Raw genomic sequence first — 17,487 nt, forward strand, 5'->3', positions numbered from 1 at the left:
AAAAAAAAAAATGGTGTTAAACTAAAATTTGAATGTTTGGGGGGGGAAATATTTTATAGGCCCTGTTATTAATAATTCACATGTTTGTTTAGCGTTTTTCATTGTAAGAAATGTCAAACAAATAGGTTTTGTATTAAACTGGTGATGCCACACTTACCGTGCCATGTGCTGAAACCATTTGATTATCAGTGCACTACATGATGAGTCAGTTGTTTTCATTAACAAAAAAAAGACTAATCATCATCAAACAAACGATTAAAAACAAGTTATACTAAGGCAGAATTCCACAAATAACCAATTAATGGGAAAATTATTGTGTATTATGTCTTATTTTTGGAAGTTAACGTGGAATTTAAATAAACAACATACACATAGTTTCATCACTTGTTAGCTGATTCAGGATTAGGGTCAATGAGTTACTTTTCTACATGAGTTTCATCACTCATCACAGTTGTAGAGGCGATCTTACTCGTATCCGATGGTCCAATTATCTACTCCAGAGATCATTGTATGAGAGAACACTGAACATTTGCCGATGGCGGCCTAATTCTACAAGAAAGCTTGTGCCTCTACAGCACTTGTACCTTGTTACGTTCCCCACTACCTTCGAGTCAGTTCCGTTGCTTCAGTTACTGTCTCTCTTGTAGTCCACGTCTGTTCCTTTCAATAGCTGAGCTGAATTGACTCTCTTGTAACAAACCATTGTTATGCATTGTTTCCGTGACAACTGGTTAAACAAACTTAAAAGGATAAACTCCAAAGGCAAACGTCAAAGCCATATGATGTCATTAATGACATCATCAGTATACTTATACGTATACGTCTTAATCTAATTATCCTTGCAATACAAAAACAGAGGAAACCCTGGTTGGCTCCTACAATAGTTATCTAAATGACGTGAAAACATGTTTTTATGCATTTTTCTAAACTTTAACAATAGAAAACAAACTTAGTCTGATGTTTAAGGAAGTTTAGTTCACCAAGTCAGTGATGAAACCCTAAAGATGGTAATAGCACAGATGCTTTCAGTCTGACAAAGGTTGAGAGGATTGGACAAAAATGGGATAAACTATAGAAATCCAAGAGATAGAAATGTATATAGACCGGGTACCCTTCTTGTACACATCACCTATACACATAGATTTGTGTTTTTGATTTTTAAATAATTTTCTAAAATGTCTAAAAGAATGTTTCCACTTACAGGTTTTTGGGTGTGGAGTGGTTAGAAAATGTTCAGCTGTTTCAATTATAAATTGAATTTACAAAAGAGGGAGCAGAAAGTTAATATTTTCTGAAGTGACTATAAATATAAGGCCCCCACACATATACTGATTCGAGATTGGCCACTGGGAGAAGGGATCTCCTGTGTTGTTCTGTGAAGCACTTGACTGTGATCGGTCTCTGGCTGAAAGTGCTCCTCTGTGGGAGAGGTTGTCCAGGATTGGGAGGAGTTTGGACAACATTTTCCTCTTGGCCACAACATGCACATGGTCCAGCTTCTCCCCTAGAACAGAACCAGCTCTCATTATTGTTAATGTCTGCCACCTTCACATTGCTGCCCCAGCAAACCACAACATGGAGGATGGAGCTGGCTACCAAGGACTCATAAAACATCCACAGCATGGTGCAACAGAGGCTGAAGGGCCTTAGTCTCTTAGTAAGTTATAAGTTAATGTATACATTGCATCACAGTATTTACTTAGTTGCATTTTTTGAAGGGCAAAGTCTATTTCAAATACATCTGTTATATCATAATGCTACCACAGCGTTTTCTTGAAGGGAAACTTGTTAACATTTAGAATATTTGTTCTTTTTATTTGTGAATTTATTTGGCGAAGTTTGGACTCCAATGCACCTTTCATACCAGGCGGTGTCGGTCTTTCACTGTTTCGTTGTGTGCCAACCACAAGCGAAAGTCGATTAAAAGACGATGAGTAGGTTGTTTGCCTTTACTGGGCCACCGTAGTGACGCATGACGTTCCGGGCGCGTACATTTCAGTTTTGCATCCGACTGCTAAGCTAATGTCGGAATTTGTTTTTTAATTTAAATTGAAAGAAAGTTCTTTGCAGATGGAGAGCATAAATGCTAAATACGTGTCCCAGAAAATTAGCAAGACGAGATGGCGACCATTATCGCCTTCGTCTTTGCAGCAACCTGACATTTTTGTGACTGGCTCGTGGGACAACGAGGTTGGCAAGTTGACAGTTAAATAGCATTTAGCTGTTTTTTGGCAGTCTCTTACATTTTGAAGTAAATTCAGATTTTACTATCATTTCCGTTTCTTTGTCTATTGCAGGACAACAAGATTTCTTTCTGGTCCACTGGGAATAATGGAATGTCTGGTGTGGAAGATGGACTTGAAGGAGACCCGCAGCTGTTATGCGAACACAAACATGATGGAGATGTTCTGGACCTTCAGGTTAGTATTGTCTCTGAAATCCTAGTTTTCCCAATGTAGTGCTTTGGGAAGTTACTTTAAACATTTTGCAACCTGAGAAAAATTTGTATTTTAGAGTGCTACTGCTCATTTCATTGCTCTCTAATATTTTACAGTTTCTGGACCAAGACAGAATTGTCACAGCATCTTCAACAGGAGCGGTCACCCTCTTCCGTCACCAACAAAACAGTCAGGTACACATGGTACTCACCCAATGTTCTTACTTTTATCCAGTGAATAATGTTATTGTTCACAGCCCATGATGAGCCAGGCATTTAAATTTGGACACTTAAAGACTTCAGATATTCCCAACAGCATGTACAGCTGTGTAATATCTTATATTTGGCATTTATATAGAAGAGGTCATGGCACTCAGGACATAAATTCTCCAAACAAAAGTTACATTCATCAAACATAACTGTATAAAATTATTGTTATGATTCAAGTAAGACTGAGCATTGGTGTTTTTACCAGTCTGAGACATGGTGTGAAGTCCCCGCTTGCTACAGAGACACAAAACTTAACAAACCGATATATGAAAACATAACCAATTTCTTCCTGCTGGGCCCACATGAAAATAATTTGAATCCAGTAACTGTCACTGTCCTTTTTGTCTGACAGAAAGAACAGTGATGGGAGGTCACAGTGGTCTGATTCAGGGTTGATTAAATGCAGTAGTATTTTTAATGTCTCAATTCAAGTGTGGATTTACAGTGACATAAAAACTGTGTATAGTACATATATACATTTAAAGCATGTCCGTAAAATATTTTACTTCTGCAACAGAAATTAATACATACACACGTGTTATTTTACGTGTTTTCTGTCTTGACTTCAGACATTATCAGTTTCTCAGCACTGGGAAAGAGCACACTGTTACCCTTGTGACAATGCCCCGTGTACTGGTGTTGTGTGCAGCAGCCCCGAGATCATTACAGTTGGCGAGGATGGCAGGATCAACGTCTTCAGGGCTGACCACGACGGGGTGGTCCGAGTCATAGGTACAATGCAGATTAACTTGCTGTAGCCCGACCAGCACAGAATTACAATTATTGGCATAAATTAAAATAATTTAATGTGGAATGAGTTGAATTGTAGAGACTTGACTTATTTTTTAAATCTTTGCTAGAAAATGCGGACAGCAGCACAATTCATGCTGTGACTTATCTGAGGACAACAGAGATTTTAACGGTGAATTCTATTGGCCAACTCAAGCTTTGGGATTTCAGACAACAGAGCGACTCACCATCCCAGATTCTCTCGCTGTATGGTCTTGTAAAAATATACCATTAAATGTTATACCATTATTATATACCATTATAACATACCATACCATATACCGTTATTTTCTCAGGTCAGGGGATAGAGTTCCTCTGCACTGTGTGGACAGACATCCTAACCAGCAGCACATTGTGGCCACAGGAGGCCAAGATGGCATGCTTTGTGTCTGGGACGTGAGACAAGGCAACACCCCCTTCTCACTCATGGAAGCACACTCTGCTGAAAGTAAGATTTTTGTGGGGAAATCATTTAAGTTGTCCAATTTAAACCCACAATTAAAATGTCAAAGATTTCATAAGTTCATTTTTCTCTTGTTACAGTGATGTTTCATTTGTATTGTGTTTTCTTTGATTTACCTGCTCAGTGTGGGAGGTTCACTTTCACCCAACCAACCCAGACCATTTGTTCACATGTTCAGAGGATGGGTCTCTGCTGCACTGGGAGACTTCCTCACATTCAGAAATGCCATCTTTCCTACAAGGTATATCACTTGTTTTCTGTTTGCTGTGTAGACAAGCACTTTTTTGGTTTGTTTTTTTGCTGTATAGAAAGGGTGGTGCTGTCAAAAAAAAATTCAACTGGCTGGATAATACAGTCATGTGCAGAAGTTAGGACCTTCTTATTTTGAAATAGCAAGAAGAGTAAATGAAATTGTCTCTCGTCAAAATAATATTTAATGCACATTTGGACACTAAAATGTTTCTGCAACAGAAATTAAAGTGACATTTTCATTAATTTATTGAGCAGGATGCAAAGGTTTACAACAAAATTAATATTAGGAGGCAGGCCCGGAGAACACAAAGTAAGAAGTATTTCCATGTCTCCTTTATACAGTTCTAAGCCCAGGCTACTCAGGTGTACTGCGATTAAAACGGTCTCAGCTCCACCCATAATTACACTCAGTAGTATGCATTTTTAAAAATAAGATTTCAAGAAAATGCTATTGACATATTTGGATAATAACTAATCTGGTAACTTAACTAGCTTAATTACACTGTTATTTTGTGATGATGGTGGACAAAAAGCTTGCATTTCAGGAGTATTTGATAGTTTAAAGTATGATATATTTTTACAAAATAAGTGAACATTATCTGTGTACTTTATCTTGTTTTTTTTTTAATTTGTACTTGGCTTTGTAGTCGATATTTTAGGCTGTCAACAGCAAGTTTATGTATACTCCTGAAAGAAAACTGTGCATTTTAAATTCTTGAATTCTTCAATGTTCTTAAGGAACCGTTGCCTGCTTGTTTCCAACTATCCCAGGCCTTCCCTCTGCTGATTACTAGCATCAGTTGTGTTTTAGCCAAGGGGAAATGGAGCAAGGCAAAGTGAATTGTTATCTTCCAGCTTCCTATTGGCTAAAAATAACCAATGCTGGTAATCGGCAGTGGGTAATGCAGTTAGTTTAGCAGAGTAGGTGTCCTTCGGGACACTTTTTGAAAACTTTTTTTTTTTTTTTATATATATATCAATATGCAAATGAAACAACATTTTATTATGAGTTTTCTTATTTTATATTCAGGTGGGAGAAACAACAGCATGATATCCCGCAGTGCAATGGCCCCAGCTGGAGGGAACCAATCCCTCATCAGTCCCTGGCTCAGTGGCGACTCTAGTAAAGGCCGTGTGGAGACAACCCACATGCTGCCCAGTCAGACATTGTCCGTTAACAGTTTGGACGTACTCGGACAGTGTCTTGTGTGTGGGACAGACGGTGAGGCTGTTTTTGTCAACAGACAGATGCCAATTTAGCCGGAGAAGATGTGGGTGACCTGTTTTCTGTTGATTTCCCGCACAACAGATGATTTCTCCTTTGGTCATACAGTTTGTTCAAAAGGACATGTTGGTCCTATTTGTGTATTGCTAATGGTTTTTGTTGTATCAACTATCAGTAACTTTTTGTATGGATGTCATTTAAAACTAATTTGAACTAAATAAATTTAAATACCTTTTATACAAATGTCTCACAGTTCTCCCAATTATTTAATTTATTGTTCATTTTGGTTGTGTTTACAAACCAATAATTATACTACTGTACTCTGCTGGATAGCTTTAGGATTTCAGTGTCCATTAGTACAGTCTTATCATTAAAATGAATTCTGAATTAATTACATTTGGAAAAGTATTGTAGCTCTAAAAACCATAGCTATCGATTGCAAAGGCAAAGTATGAAGCAGCGAAAAATGTTCTATGTAAAATAGAAGTTCCTCAAATTTGTACTTGGGTATAAGTACCTTGTTACTTTTCACCACTATTGTAACAGTTCTTAAAAACTACAGACGAAGTACATTTACCAAGTACAGAAACATCAGGCAGTTTTGTTTTATTTTGAAACACAAATAACCGGAAGCCCGTAGCGTTACTTTTCGTCTGTGTTGTAGCTACATGTCATTCAGACATCCCAGGAATTCAACACGACTAGGAACCAAGCAGCGCGGCACAGTAAGGACATTTTAAGTAAAAATCGCGTCCTTGTGACCAAGAAATATCAAGGAAATATCGTTTGTTGGTAAAGGAAGAGAGGTAGTAGGAGCAGTGACAGGTGCAGACATTGGTAAGTAGTGAAACATAGCTAACTAAAGCTAACAGTCGTCAGTTGTGTCCGAGCTAACTGGCTAACTGTTGTTGAGTTAGCAGCAAATGGATGCTGTAAGCATTGGTACACAGGGCCGCGGACACGGCTGCGCTGCCTGACTTCATACTAACTGAAGTTAGGTAAACTAGCTAAGGTTACAGCTTCCAGCTCGGAAGTCGCCAAGTTGTGGGGATATTTAGATGAATGCGGCAGCCAACTTTAGCTCTTATTTAGCGCAGTAGCCTGAGGTCTGAAATATCGCTGGTAGACTGAGATGCTAACGATGCTCGCTATTAGACAGGGTCCTTTTTGTTAAGGGACACTTTATGTAGTTGGCAGGTGTCTTCATCGTAAGTACCTGTACACTTTTAGATTGTTTAAACTTGACTAGTAAAACAGTAAAGCTACAGGTTAATATTGTATTGCTAATCACCTCCTTATCACAAGAGCTTGTTATCATAGGTGCTGATTTTATTCGTAATGTTTAAGTGTTATTGCTGCCTTCTGTAGCCTTAGTTATTACTTCACGTGTTTGGTTTGCTCTGGTTTTTATTGACTGAACTGAATAAGCTACTTGATACATGATTTACTCAGGGATTAATTATTTATCTATTAATCTATTTATCCAAAAGTTACATCTGAGCTGAATTTCCAAATAACTAATGGTTATATGTTAGTGTCTAATAATACTTATTTGCCCAACCCGTTAGGCAGCATAACATATGCTCCATGACAGCTGATGACAGGCTGATTTTGTTAATTTATTTCAGCAGCATGCAGAGGTGAAGTCAAACATCTGTGATCTTTGCTAAGCTTTGCTGCTACCCTGGACTGAGTGACATAATCTTCCTCTTCTTCATCATCATCATCATCATACATGCTCTTACATGAAGAGAGGGGAGAAACCCGAACGATACAGACAGATGAGGCCCAAAACCTTCCCCGCCAGCAATTACAGTGGCAACAGCCAACATATGCTGCAGGAAATAAGAAACAGCCTGCGCAACTTATCAAAACCCTCTGACCCGCCTAAAGTGGAGATAGGTGGTGCTGGAAAAATGCCTTCTGAAGATCCAAGGCAGCAAGGGCGCAAAAACCCCCACCATAGAGCCTTACAGGAAATAAGGAGATCCCTGCTGCCATTTGCCAATGAGCCCAAACCGTCAGGCCAAGAGGTGAACAAGCACATTTCAGTGGAACCACCATGTCCAGGGTTTGAGGAGGTGAGATGAGCGTTTTTGTGTTTTGAAACCAAGGCAGGTGGTGGTTGTTGTTGTTGTAAAGAATTTTCAAAGATTTTCATTCTATGCATAACTTGTAATAGAGAATGTTCACACAGTGCACTTTGTTTATGGGAGAATTATTTAGAAAATGACAAGTATGCAAAGTGGTATGACGAGCTTGTGCAGTTAAGAATACAAAGTACTTTCTCAGTTGACAGTTGACATTTGTTTTGAGCTGATGTGTGTGCAACTCAGGTATGAAGTATTCAGTGAAATTGTAACACATATTGCTAAAATATGCAAACAGCCAAATTCCTGGCTGCTGCTAATCAATTCCTTCTTTATCCAATCAGAATAAAATCAAATTATTTTGAACAAAAATGTTAATAAATACAATGCATTTGAAAGTGTCAGCACCTTGATTGGAAAATGTCACCTATTGTGATTAAAAATAAAACATTTTTAAACATTTTGAGAAACATTTTCAGTATAGCTACACAATTCATTTGTTGAAATAATAATATGAGGAGCAATCATAAGTAAGTCTAAACCATCGTTTGCAACTTTAGTCTATTTCCATGACTTCCAAAACAAAAATAGATTAGCCACATTTACATCGAGTCACTTGGCAGATGCTTTTATCTCAAGCAACTAACAAAAAAGGTACAAAGCAAGTAAACTGCCAGAATTATATATATTTTTTAAACTCATGTATCTCATTCTACATTAATTGCTTAAACAAGACAATATCTTTTTCTTTAAGCCAAGTAACGGTCGTAGTGTGGGGGTGGCTAAGGTGAGCTACCAGGACTCAATGAGGGACAAGATCGCTGTTGTGAACCCCAACACTTCTGGCCTCAAACCCCAAGGTATGTAAACAATCCATTGAGATTTACTACTGGTTTTTCTCTGTTATCCAGGCGTGTTCATTCACCTTTGATACTGTTTGCAGGATTTGATTTGAAATGGCAAAACATGCTGACAAAGAGTATTAGTCACCACACTGAATGGAAGAAGTTGACTGGAACATAGCATTTTGGTTCTCATACATAATGTCAGTAATAATACATTTAGGAGGGGCTTTCATTGTAACATGTAATCAGTATGGTGTTTGTCAGCACACTGCACCATGAGAAATAACTTTGTGTGAGTGTTTTGACAACTGTTCATTCTCTTTATAAAAAACACATAAAATTAAGTACAGGGCAAGAAAAGTAAGTCAATTGAATACAATGACACATTGCATCACATAGATTACCCTCACAGCTTTTAATCTCTGGGATTGTGTCTCTGAAATATTATTATGAAGTTGGATGTAGTGCTACAAACAGTGATTCCTTTTATCTCTGTGTGTTGAAATATGTAACACTAGGGTTGTTGGTAGTGAGTACCACCACTACCTGCAAATCCACAATTCCCAATACTAATTTTGATACCATAGCAAAACCACAATGATGAATAATGAATGTATTTTAGAATATTTAATTCTATTTTTCTTTCAGTATTGCTACAACTAATATTGAATATTATCTTCAAGTAATAAAAAGGCATTTCTCTTATTGAAAGAAACAAAACAAAGGATTTTGTCAAAAAAAAAAACTTCATTGTGGTATAAATTCTCTACTGCTATTGTCAAGCAGTGATTTCTATATCTTCTATGACTCTAAAAAGCCTGGTTTGCCCAGTGTGCGTGTTTGTAAATGTTCTGCACTTACATAGCGCTTTTCTAAATATTGGCACTCAAAGTGCTTTATACTGATTCTTCTTCACGCATTCACACTCACAATCACACACACTCATACACCGATGGCCAACACTCACCGGGAGCAACTTAGTTGGGGTTCAGTGTCTTGCTCAAGGACACATCAACATCGACTGGAGCTGGTGGGAATGGAACCAACAGCTGTGAGATTGGTGGACAACCGCTCTACCTTCCAGCGCCACAGTCGCCCCACGCTTTGTCTGCTTTACACTTTACTGTCTTGCTCATCGTCATCTTCCTCATGCTGATGCGGTGAAAAGACAATTGGGAGATCTCAACTATGACATGCTACGCATGCTCACACACATCGTTACGGTGTATATGTTGACAGGCTAAACAGCTAACGTTTTAAGCATTACCCAGCCCCAATTAACTATCTCTTTGTGAACGTTTGCGGCCGTCACAATTCACAAACCATAAAGTTACATTTAATTTTGAAGACATGTTCATAGAAAATGAATAACAAACTGCCTCTTCTTGAATTCCTTGTACCAATGTCTGTAAAATGCTGTGTTACATTTGAGGATCATCCAGTCAAATGAATGACACTCTCTTTTCCGTCTCCCTTGAGTCGCAGTGGACATTAGTTCTTGCAACATACATCAGTACATAATCTGCAGCATTGATAAATGTGTACAGTAGCTCAACTATGAATTCAAACAGTATTTTTCATTATATTTAGTTTAACGAATGTATGATTATAATAGTAGTTGGTAATAAAATTTTTTTGTCAAAAATTCTACTTGTGGCTTTCCTTGTAATAAATAACCTTAATATTTCACTTCGGTTTTACTGTATTTGTGTCTGCAGGTGCTTCCCATATGGCACAGCCTGTGATAAGGAGGCAAAGCTGGAAAGGGTCTAAAGAGTCTTTGGCTCCACGCCACGGTCCTATGATAGTGGATGGAATAATATACCGCTCTGACAGCCCTGGACCACCTCCTGCCTTCCCACTGGGTCACCCTACCACCAGCCAGAGAGTCAACGCTCCACTGCCACCTCAGATACGCAGTGTCACACCTCCTCCAAACCGCAGTGTTATGCCAGCTGCAACGTCCTGGGACAACAACCCATCAACAAAGCGCTACTCTGGCAACATGGATTATCACGGGCCCCGCATCTCTCCAGTACCGCAGGGGGCATGGCCCGATGGATACCCAGCTGCAGCTCCTCAGAATCAGCGTGGGATAAGCCCAGTACCCGTGGGCCACCAGCCCATCATAATGCAAAACTCTGGGGGAAATAAGTTCACTTTCCCCCCCAGCTGGTCACAGAATGGCTCCCCTCAGCAAGACTATATGGCTGGGGGCAGCAGACAGCCCCCTCCTCCGTACCCAGTTAACCAGAGCAGCCGACACAGTCCCACTGACCAGCAGATGCAGACAGGAGGGCCTGCATCCTCTCCTTCTTACATCAACGGTGGAAACATCCCTCAGTCCATAATGGTTCCCAACCGTAACAGTCACAACCTTGACATGTGCAACATAGGTCCTCCTCAGTCTTGGTCCCAACCCCCCTTAGCCACTAATCAGCAACAGTCGTCTTCTGGCAATAGCAATCAGGATCTGTCCCCATCATGGCAACACAACATGACAGCCCGCTCCAACTCCTTTGACAAACCCCAAATGAATGGCAGAGTGGCCCACCCAGCCAGCTCCCAACCCTCTGCCACTACAGTCACTGCCATCACCCAAGCTCCCATTCTGCAGCCAGTTAAAAGTATGCGTGTCCAGAAACCTGAGTTGCACACTGCTGTTGCACCTACACACCCTCCATGGATGCAGCAGGCTCTGGCACCTGCAGCTGCACCTGCTTACCTAGAACCCTCAACCACTGTCCCTCAGATCCCTGTAGGAGCAGAGGTACCTAGCTACCAGGGTCCTCCTCCACCTTACCCTAAGCACCTCCTCCAGCAGGCCCCTGCACCCTGCCCCCCAGCGTATGATCCATCGGTCAATAAGGCCACCTCAGGCAGGGAGGAGTCCACTGAGGAAGAGAGTAACAGCGGTGACAGCTCCAGAGATAAGATGACCGAAAGCCTCAAAAGTGCTGCAGCAACAGAGAAGGAGAACAAACAGATCACAACATCCCCGGTTCCTGTTCGTCGTAACAAAAAAGACGAGGAGCGGAGGGGGGAGTCCGGAAGAGTTGCACTGTATTCCCCTCAGGCCTTTAAGTTCTTCATGGAGCAACATGTGGAGAACATTTTAAAGAACCATCAGCAGCGAATTCGGAGAAGGAAGCAGCTGGAAAGTGAAATGCAAAGGGTGAGAAATAAGTAACATTGGGGGAAGGATTTTATCAATGACAGATGAATCTTCTTGGCATTTTGCCACTTTCCAACCTTTTCCCCATAACTATCCTGTCATCACTTTATCTCTTTGTAGATGTTCTTTTCATGGTTTTGCTATTTTGTCTTAGCTGTTCTTTTTCTTCCTTCCTCTCCTTGCTGACACTAAAGCGAGGAGGTACTTAAAGGTATCTCTGCTGTCCTGTGACACAGAATAGTCTGCACACATCAGTTATTCAAGTAAGCTGTTGTTAAGTGCTTTTTGTATTTTAAATGCACATCTGATAAAAGCTTGTGTGCCCCTGTGGCTGAAGGAAATGCATGTCACTCTATTACGTCCATCTCACTGATAATGTCTACACTTGGGCACATTGTTTTGGCTAGGGATGTCCCGATACTGCCGCGGTGTTCTTAAACTCACACCCGATACCACATACGAACACTGGTGGACAAAATGTTTAAGTGTGAAGTGTCCAGTCTTTAGGGGTGTCCCCTCTACTATTAGAGCAACAGTGTCTGCCAGTGTTTCTCATCAGCTTAACTGTGCATTGAGGGTTTTACTGTCCAGCAAATCACACTAGAAGCACAGATTAGTGTTCTGTCCCTACTTGGTATTGGCAAGCACTCAAATGTAGTTACCTGTACTTAGTCTAGGAAAAGTCGGCATCAGGACATCCCTACATTTTGTACTAAAATGTTAATGTTTGGTACCTATTTTTGCATTTTAGTTCAATTGCCTTGGTTTTCCTCAGTCTATTGTTTTGTCATTTAACACCCAGCTGGAAATATGTGTTTGTGTCCATTGAAATTATGTCAGGTTTTAAATGATTTTTAACTTTGTTCTGTGCTCAGGTGGGTCTGTCTTCAGAAGCCCAGGAGCAGATGCGAATGATGCTTTGTCAGAAAGAGTCTAACTACATCCGGCTAAAGCGGGCCAAAATGGAGAAGTCAATGTTTAAACGAATCAAGACCCTCGGGATAGGAGCTTTTGGTGAGGTATGCTTGGCCAGAAAAGAGGATACAGGAGCACTGTACGCCATGAAAACGCTGCGTAAGAAAGATGTGCTGCTGCGAAACCAGGTGGCTCACGTCAAAGCTGAGAGGGACATCCTGGCTGAAGCTGACAACGAGTGGGTGGTGCGTCTCTACTACTCTTTCCAGGATAAGGACAACTTGTACTTTGTCATGGAGTACATCCCTGGAGGGGACATGATGAGTCTTCTCATTCGGCTCGGCATATTTAAAGAAGAGCTGGCTCAGTTTTACATTGCAGAGCTCACCTGTGCACTGGAGAGCGTCCACAAGATGGGCTTCATCCACCGGGACATCAAGCCTGATAACATCCTCATAGACAGAGACGGACACATCAAGCTGACAGACTTCGGCCTTTGCACTGGTTTCCGCTGGACACATGACTCAAAATATTACCAGAGTGGTTAGTATCGCTTTTATTTAATTTCTGTAATGTTAAATTTGTCTTGTAATGTACAGTAAACACTGTCAATTCTCCAAAGACACTTTTTCTTATTATCACTTTTGTGAAAAAAAAGATGCAAATCTTGAGCTATCAAGCTTCCAAAATTAATCTATTTAGGAGCTTCATACGGTGCTAAAAATGGATTACAAAAATACCTTTCAAAGATCCATATTGTTAAACCTCAGACAAAATGAGAAGCTGTACGTTAGAGATGACTTGTAAATAATGCAATATGCAAGACGAGCATTAACAACTGATTAATATTGCGTGTCTGCAGGGGACCACGTGAGGCAGGACAGCATGGACTTCAGTAAGGAATGGGAGGACCCAGCTAACTGCCGCTGCACAGACCGTCTAAAGCCTCTGGAGAGGAGGAAGGCCCGGCAGCACCAACGCTGTTTGGCTCACTCACTGGTGGGGACCCCCAACTACATAGCCCCTGAAGTGCTGCTCCGAACAGGTATTAAGGGTGGGCCGTGGAGTTGCAGTTTAAAAGGAAGGATGATGTTTCATGGAATTTGCGTTTTCTCTTCTAATATTTGTTAATAATGTTTAAATCCAAAGAGGCACATGCACTTGTGAAGTACAGTTGTTTCCTGCAACATGATTTCCAAAACAGCTGGGACCCTGTAAATGTAAATACAAATAGAATGCAATGAATTTCAAATTCCAAAAGAGCAAATGTAAAAGCTGAGAACTGTAATTTTATTTTGAAAAATATCAGCTCATTTTTAATTTGATGCCAGCAACACAATTTAAAAAAAAAAAAAAAAAGAAGTTTAGGTGCAGGCATGTTTACCACTTTGTTGCATCATCTCTTTTTTTTTTTTTTTTTAAACATCATCTTTGTTGTATTATCCCCTTCATAATGCACCAAATTGATTTACTCACTAAATGTTTAACATTTTTACGTTGAGTAACATTGTTCTATTTGCCCACACAGTCTTGTGATTAACCTCACCTGGGGCTTATTTGTGAAAGACCGAGCTGCTCTGAGGTTTTTAAATCCAATGATACTGATCTGTTGCCAGTTAACCTCATTCATTCTGATGTTTTATTTTTTAAAAAAAGATGATTTAAGATTGATTTCAACATGCGGACAATGACGACCCTGAACTTACGAGATTAGCCGAAAAGACAAATGAATAAATAAAATAAACCTGTCCACTTATGAGTCATTTGATATATTATTGATTTTGTAGATATTAACAACCTTGTTCTGTCATCGTGCACAGAAATAAACGCTTGCACACCAAAACAAAACAGACACGTGAAACAAATACAACATAGCCTCCCAAGAGATGTTGTTGCAGGAAGATTGCTGTAAAAATGTCTTTAATCTTCTCCAGGATACACCCAGCTCTGTGATTGGTGGAGTGTTGGCGTGATCCTGTATGAAATGGTTGTTGGACAGCCTCCCTTCTTAGCAACCACACCCCTGGAGACACAGCTGAAGGTATGTGAGGCACCTGCAGGGAAATGTTATGCATCTTCAGAATTTGTTGTTTGTTAATGTGGTCTTTTTGTTGAAACCAGGTGATAAACTGGAAGAGCACGCTGCACATTCCCCCACAAGCCAAGCTGAGCCCCGAGGCGTCAGATCTTATAGTTAAACTGTGCCGTGGCCCTGAGGACCGCCTGGGGAAGAACGGACCTGATGAAATAAAGGCTCATCCCTTCTTCAAAACCATCGACTTCTCCAGCGACCTGAGGCAACAGGTGGCTCCCTACGTCCCCACCATCGCTCACTCCACAGATACCTCCAACTTCGACCCCGTGGACCCAGATAAACTGTGGAGCAGCGACGGCGAGGGCAACCACAACGACACCCTGAACGGCTGGTTCAGAAACGGCAAACACCCTGAACATGCGTTCTACGAATTTACCTTCCGCCGCTTCTTTGATGACAACGGCCACCCATACAGCTGCCCCAAACCCATCGAGTATGAAGGCTATAACGAAGACGAGGCAGACTTGGAGGGACCAGTGCAGAATGCAGCCAGTAGCTTGGGAGCACAGGGTCGAGATCTGGTCTATGTGTAGAACCTGAGTCCAGATCTGCCGCTTGTACATAATGAGTTTCTTGAGGGTGTTTTGTGTGTGTGTGTGTGAAAGGGGTTGTTGCCTCAAACAGAGGAACATGTTTTTAGGTGCTGTCACAAAGCTGCAGCACAGGATCATATTTGACACTATGAATTATTAGAGTAGTTTAACATTTTGGGGGAAATGTAGTTAAGTATCAAGGATGATTATACATATAACTATGGAGCTACTGTAGAAAGCACAGCTGATTAGTTTAGCACAAAGCTTAGAAGTGGGGAAATGACCAGCCTGGCTCCATCCAGTGGTGATGGAATCTCCTCTTCAGCACCTTTAAAGCTTGAGCTAATTTACACGGTACACAGTACAGGGTTTATTATGGAGTCCTTGTTTTCTCTGTATTATATGACCAAATAATATGGAGGTTCGGAGAGAACCGACCTGGGCATATTGTAAACAAGCGGTCCAACTGAAATAATGCTGATCTAACACTCTTTTGTAGGGTTTGAGTCTGATGAATTTTGTATATGAAAATTATGAATTTTTGTACAGTACAACATTGAGATCAAGCAGCTGCTCTTCTCTGCCTAACACACTGTTGGAGGTACTACTGAGGTACAGTTATGCTACTGTATGTGTTTGGGGTTTTTTGTGTGGTTTGCAGCCTTTGTATATAAAAACAGCTGCCTCAAAACTGACCAGTAGAAGCCCACATTGAACAAACTATTGTTTAAAACATTTTTAGATATTAATCACTGCAATTTAAATGAATCAGATTAATCTCTGCACGTTTTATAACAAAATTATTTATTTTTTGGTGTATTCCCAGCCTTTTGCACAAATGGAAGGGTTTATTTAGTTTCGTAGTCCAGTAAGTTGCTGGGATTGATGCGCATTGCAACCTTACAAAAAGATTTAAGAAGCAATAGTGTGGCAAACTACAACTGTTGTTTTTCGACTTTTTTGTGTGGATGAAACTGGCCTTGCTGTAGGCAGATTTGGAGCTAGTTTGGACAAAACCAGGTTAGCTGTCTCCCCTTGTTTTCAGTTTTTATGCTAAGCTAACTGGGAGCTGGTTTTAGTGTCATATTTAGAGACATGAGGGTGGTATCAATCTTGTCTTTGACAAGATAAGACAAGTTTGTTTCCCAAAATTCTGAACTGTTCCTTGAATGTGCGAGAGGTACGCTGTATGACGTGTGCTGTAAAGGAACGGAAAGTAGAAAACTATCAGGGTGCCCCCCCCCCCCCCCCCCCCCCTTAAAGCCTTAATTTATTTAAGAAAACTAACTGGTGATGTAGATGCTGTTTGACTTTGGGAATTCTTGTTGGAACTACGTTTTTGTCAAATTTGTCTTAATTTATATTTTAATTTCTGTTGCAATGGATGGATTTAGTGTTCAGAGAAATTTGCAGGGATTTTTATTATTTCTTTGTCCTTTCTGCTTATCCTGTGAGTTCAGGGTGGCCACAGCGGGTCATGTTGTCCGGATGTTGATTGGGCACAGTTTTTTTTTTTGTTTGTTTGTTTTGACGCTGGATGCCCTTCCTGATGCAACCCTCCCCAATTTCTACCGGGTTTAGACCAGCACTGCGCGGCTTTTGCAGGGATAAGTTGCTCTAAATATTTTTTTATTATTATTTTTTTTTAATCTTTCACCAAATATAAAGAGGGTAAATAATCAGAATAGCATTTTAAATAAGAGTAGCAGTAGCATGATTGGACTACAGTAGATTTTTATTTTTCTAATTTATACCTAAAATGTATTTATAAATTAAGTTGTACACAGTTGATGTAAATAATTTTCTTTTCCCTGTCAGCCTTTTTCTTCCTTAGGGCAGGTCCTTGTCAGTGTCCACTGCTGCTGCCTTCTGTAAAAATGTTAAGTACAAACATTAATTCACAGGACAGGAATGGATTTAATGCTCGACTTTATTCTCATTTGTTAACCAAAGCACTAAAAAGGTGCGTTTTCACCTTTTTTTATTTTTTTGCCACATTTAGAAAATACCAATCACAGTACTATAGATATAATTTTATGATGATGTTACTATAGCGACCACAAATGCCTTCCAACTGACTAATTCATCCTATAATACACTGTTTGCAGGGATGTGGGGAAGTTTGATATACTTCAAAGTAATTTTCCTCAATTTTTTGAGTTTTTTTGTACCTGAATTGATAGATTAATAGGGGAAAAAAACGGCTCCCTATCATGATTTTTGTACTTTCCTTTGTGTTTAGGGGGGAAAAAAAATCTCTGAATGTAGTTATTATAGACTGTTAACAGTGACCACTGGCATTCTGCACTGGTTTTGTGTTTTCATTGTGAGATTATTTTGTGTACATTTTTTGTCCTGCGTCTAGGGAAGAGGGTAATAAAGAATGTAAAGAACAAAA

The 17,487-nt window shown here is 40.1% G+C and overlaps 2 protein-coding genes across 6 annotated transcripts; both read left to right on the forward strand.

Annotated features, from left to right (window-relative positions):
* The first annotated feature begins 1,954 nt into the window (after positions 1–1,954).
* nup43 (nucleoporin 43) lies at positions 1,955–5,664 on the forward strand. Its single transcript, XM_067482972.1, has 8 exons — positions 1,955–2,190; positions 2,298–2,420; positions 2,555–2,632; positions 3,277–3,439; positions 3,568–3,703; positions 3,793–3,944; positions 4,084–4,200; positions 5,242–5,664. Exons 1-8 carry the CDS (start codon positions 2,071–2,073, stop codon positions 5,469–5,471), a joined length of 1,119 nt encoding a protein of 372 aa, XP_067339073.1. The 5' UTR covers positions 1,955–2,070; the 3' UTR covers positions 5,472–5,664.
* Positions 5,665–6,083: 419 nt separating this feature from the next.
* On the forward strand, positions 6,084–17,487 carry lats1 (large tumor suppressor kinase 1). Of its 5 annotated transcripts, none has more exons than XM_067481120.1 (8): positions 6,084–6,161; positions 7,065–7,517; positions 8,281–8,386; positions 10,090–11,546; positions 12,422–13,004; positions 13,324–13,506; positions 14,396–14,502; positions 14,583–17,487. In XM_067481120.1, exons 2-8 carry the CDS (start codon positions 7,182–7,184, stop codon positions 15,087–15,089), a joined length of 3,279 nt encoding a protein of 1,092 aa, XP_067337221.1. In that variant the 5' UTR covers positions 6,084–6,161; positions 7,065–7,181; the 3' UTR covers positions 15,090–17,487. The 5 variants fall into 5 exon arrangements, 4 of the variants coding, with proteins under 4 accessions (XP_067337221.1, XP_067337222.1, XP_067337219.1 ...); XM_067481121.1 differs by having other exon boundaries at positions 6,094–6,161; positions 7,068–7,517; XM_067481118.1 differs by having other exon boundaries at positions 6,097–6,273.

This window comes from Channa argus, chromosome 17, assembly GCF_033026475.1.
Source record: "Channa argus isolate prfri chromosome 17, Channa argus male v1.0, whole genome shotgun sequence".
NCBI lineage: Eukaryota > Metazoa > Chordata > Actinopteri > Anabantiformes > Channidae > Channa > Channa argus.

Excerpts from the sequence above, each read along its gene's own strand:
- nup43 (XM_067482972.1), top strand. The coding sequence starts at position 2,071 with ATGGAGAGCATAAATGCTAAATACGTGTCCCAGAAAATTAGCAAGACG. Across the intron at positions 3,704-3,792 it reads CCATCCCAGATTCTCTCGCT|GTCAGGGGATAGAGTTCCTC; the intron begins GTATGGTCTTGT and ends TTATTTTCTCAG. Across the intron at positions 4,201-5,241 it reads AATGCCATCTTTCCTACAAG|GTGGGAGAAACAACAGCATG; the intron begins GTATATCACTTG and ends TTTTATATTCAG.
- lats1 (XM_067481120.1), top strand. The coding sequence starts at position 7,182 with ATGAAGAGAGGGGAGAAACCCGAACGATACAGACAGATGAGGCCCAAA. Across the intron at positions 13,507-14,395 it reads TGAAGTGCTGCTCCGAACAG|GATACACCCAGCTCTGTGAT; the intron begins GTATTAAGGGTG and ends AATCTTCTCCAG. Across the intron at positions 14,503-14,582 it reads CCCTGGAGACACAGCTGAAG|GTGATAAACTGGAAGAGCAC; the intron begins GTATGTGAGGCA and ends TGTTGAAACCAG.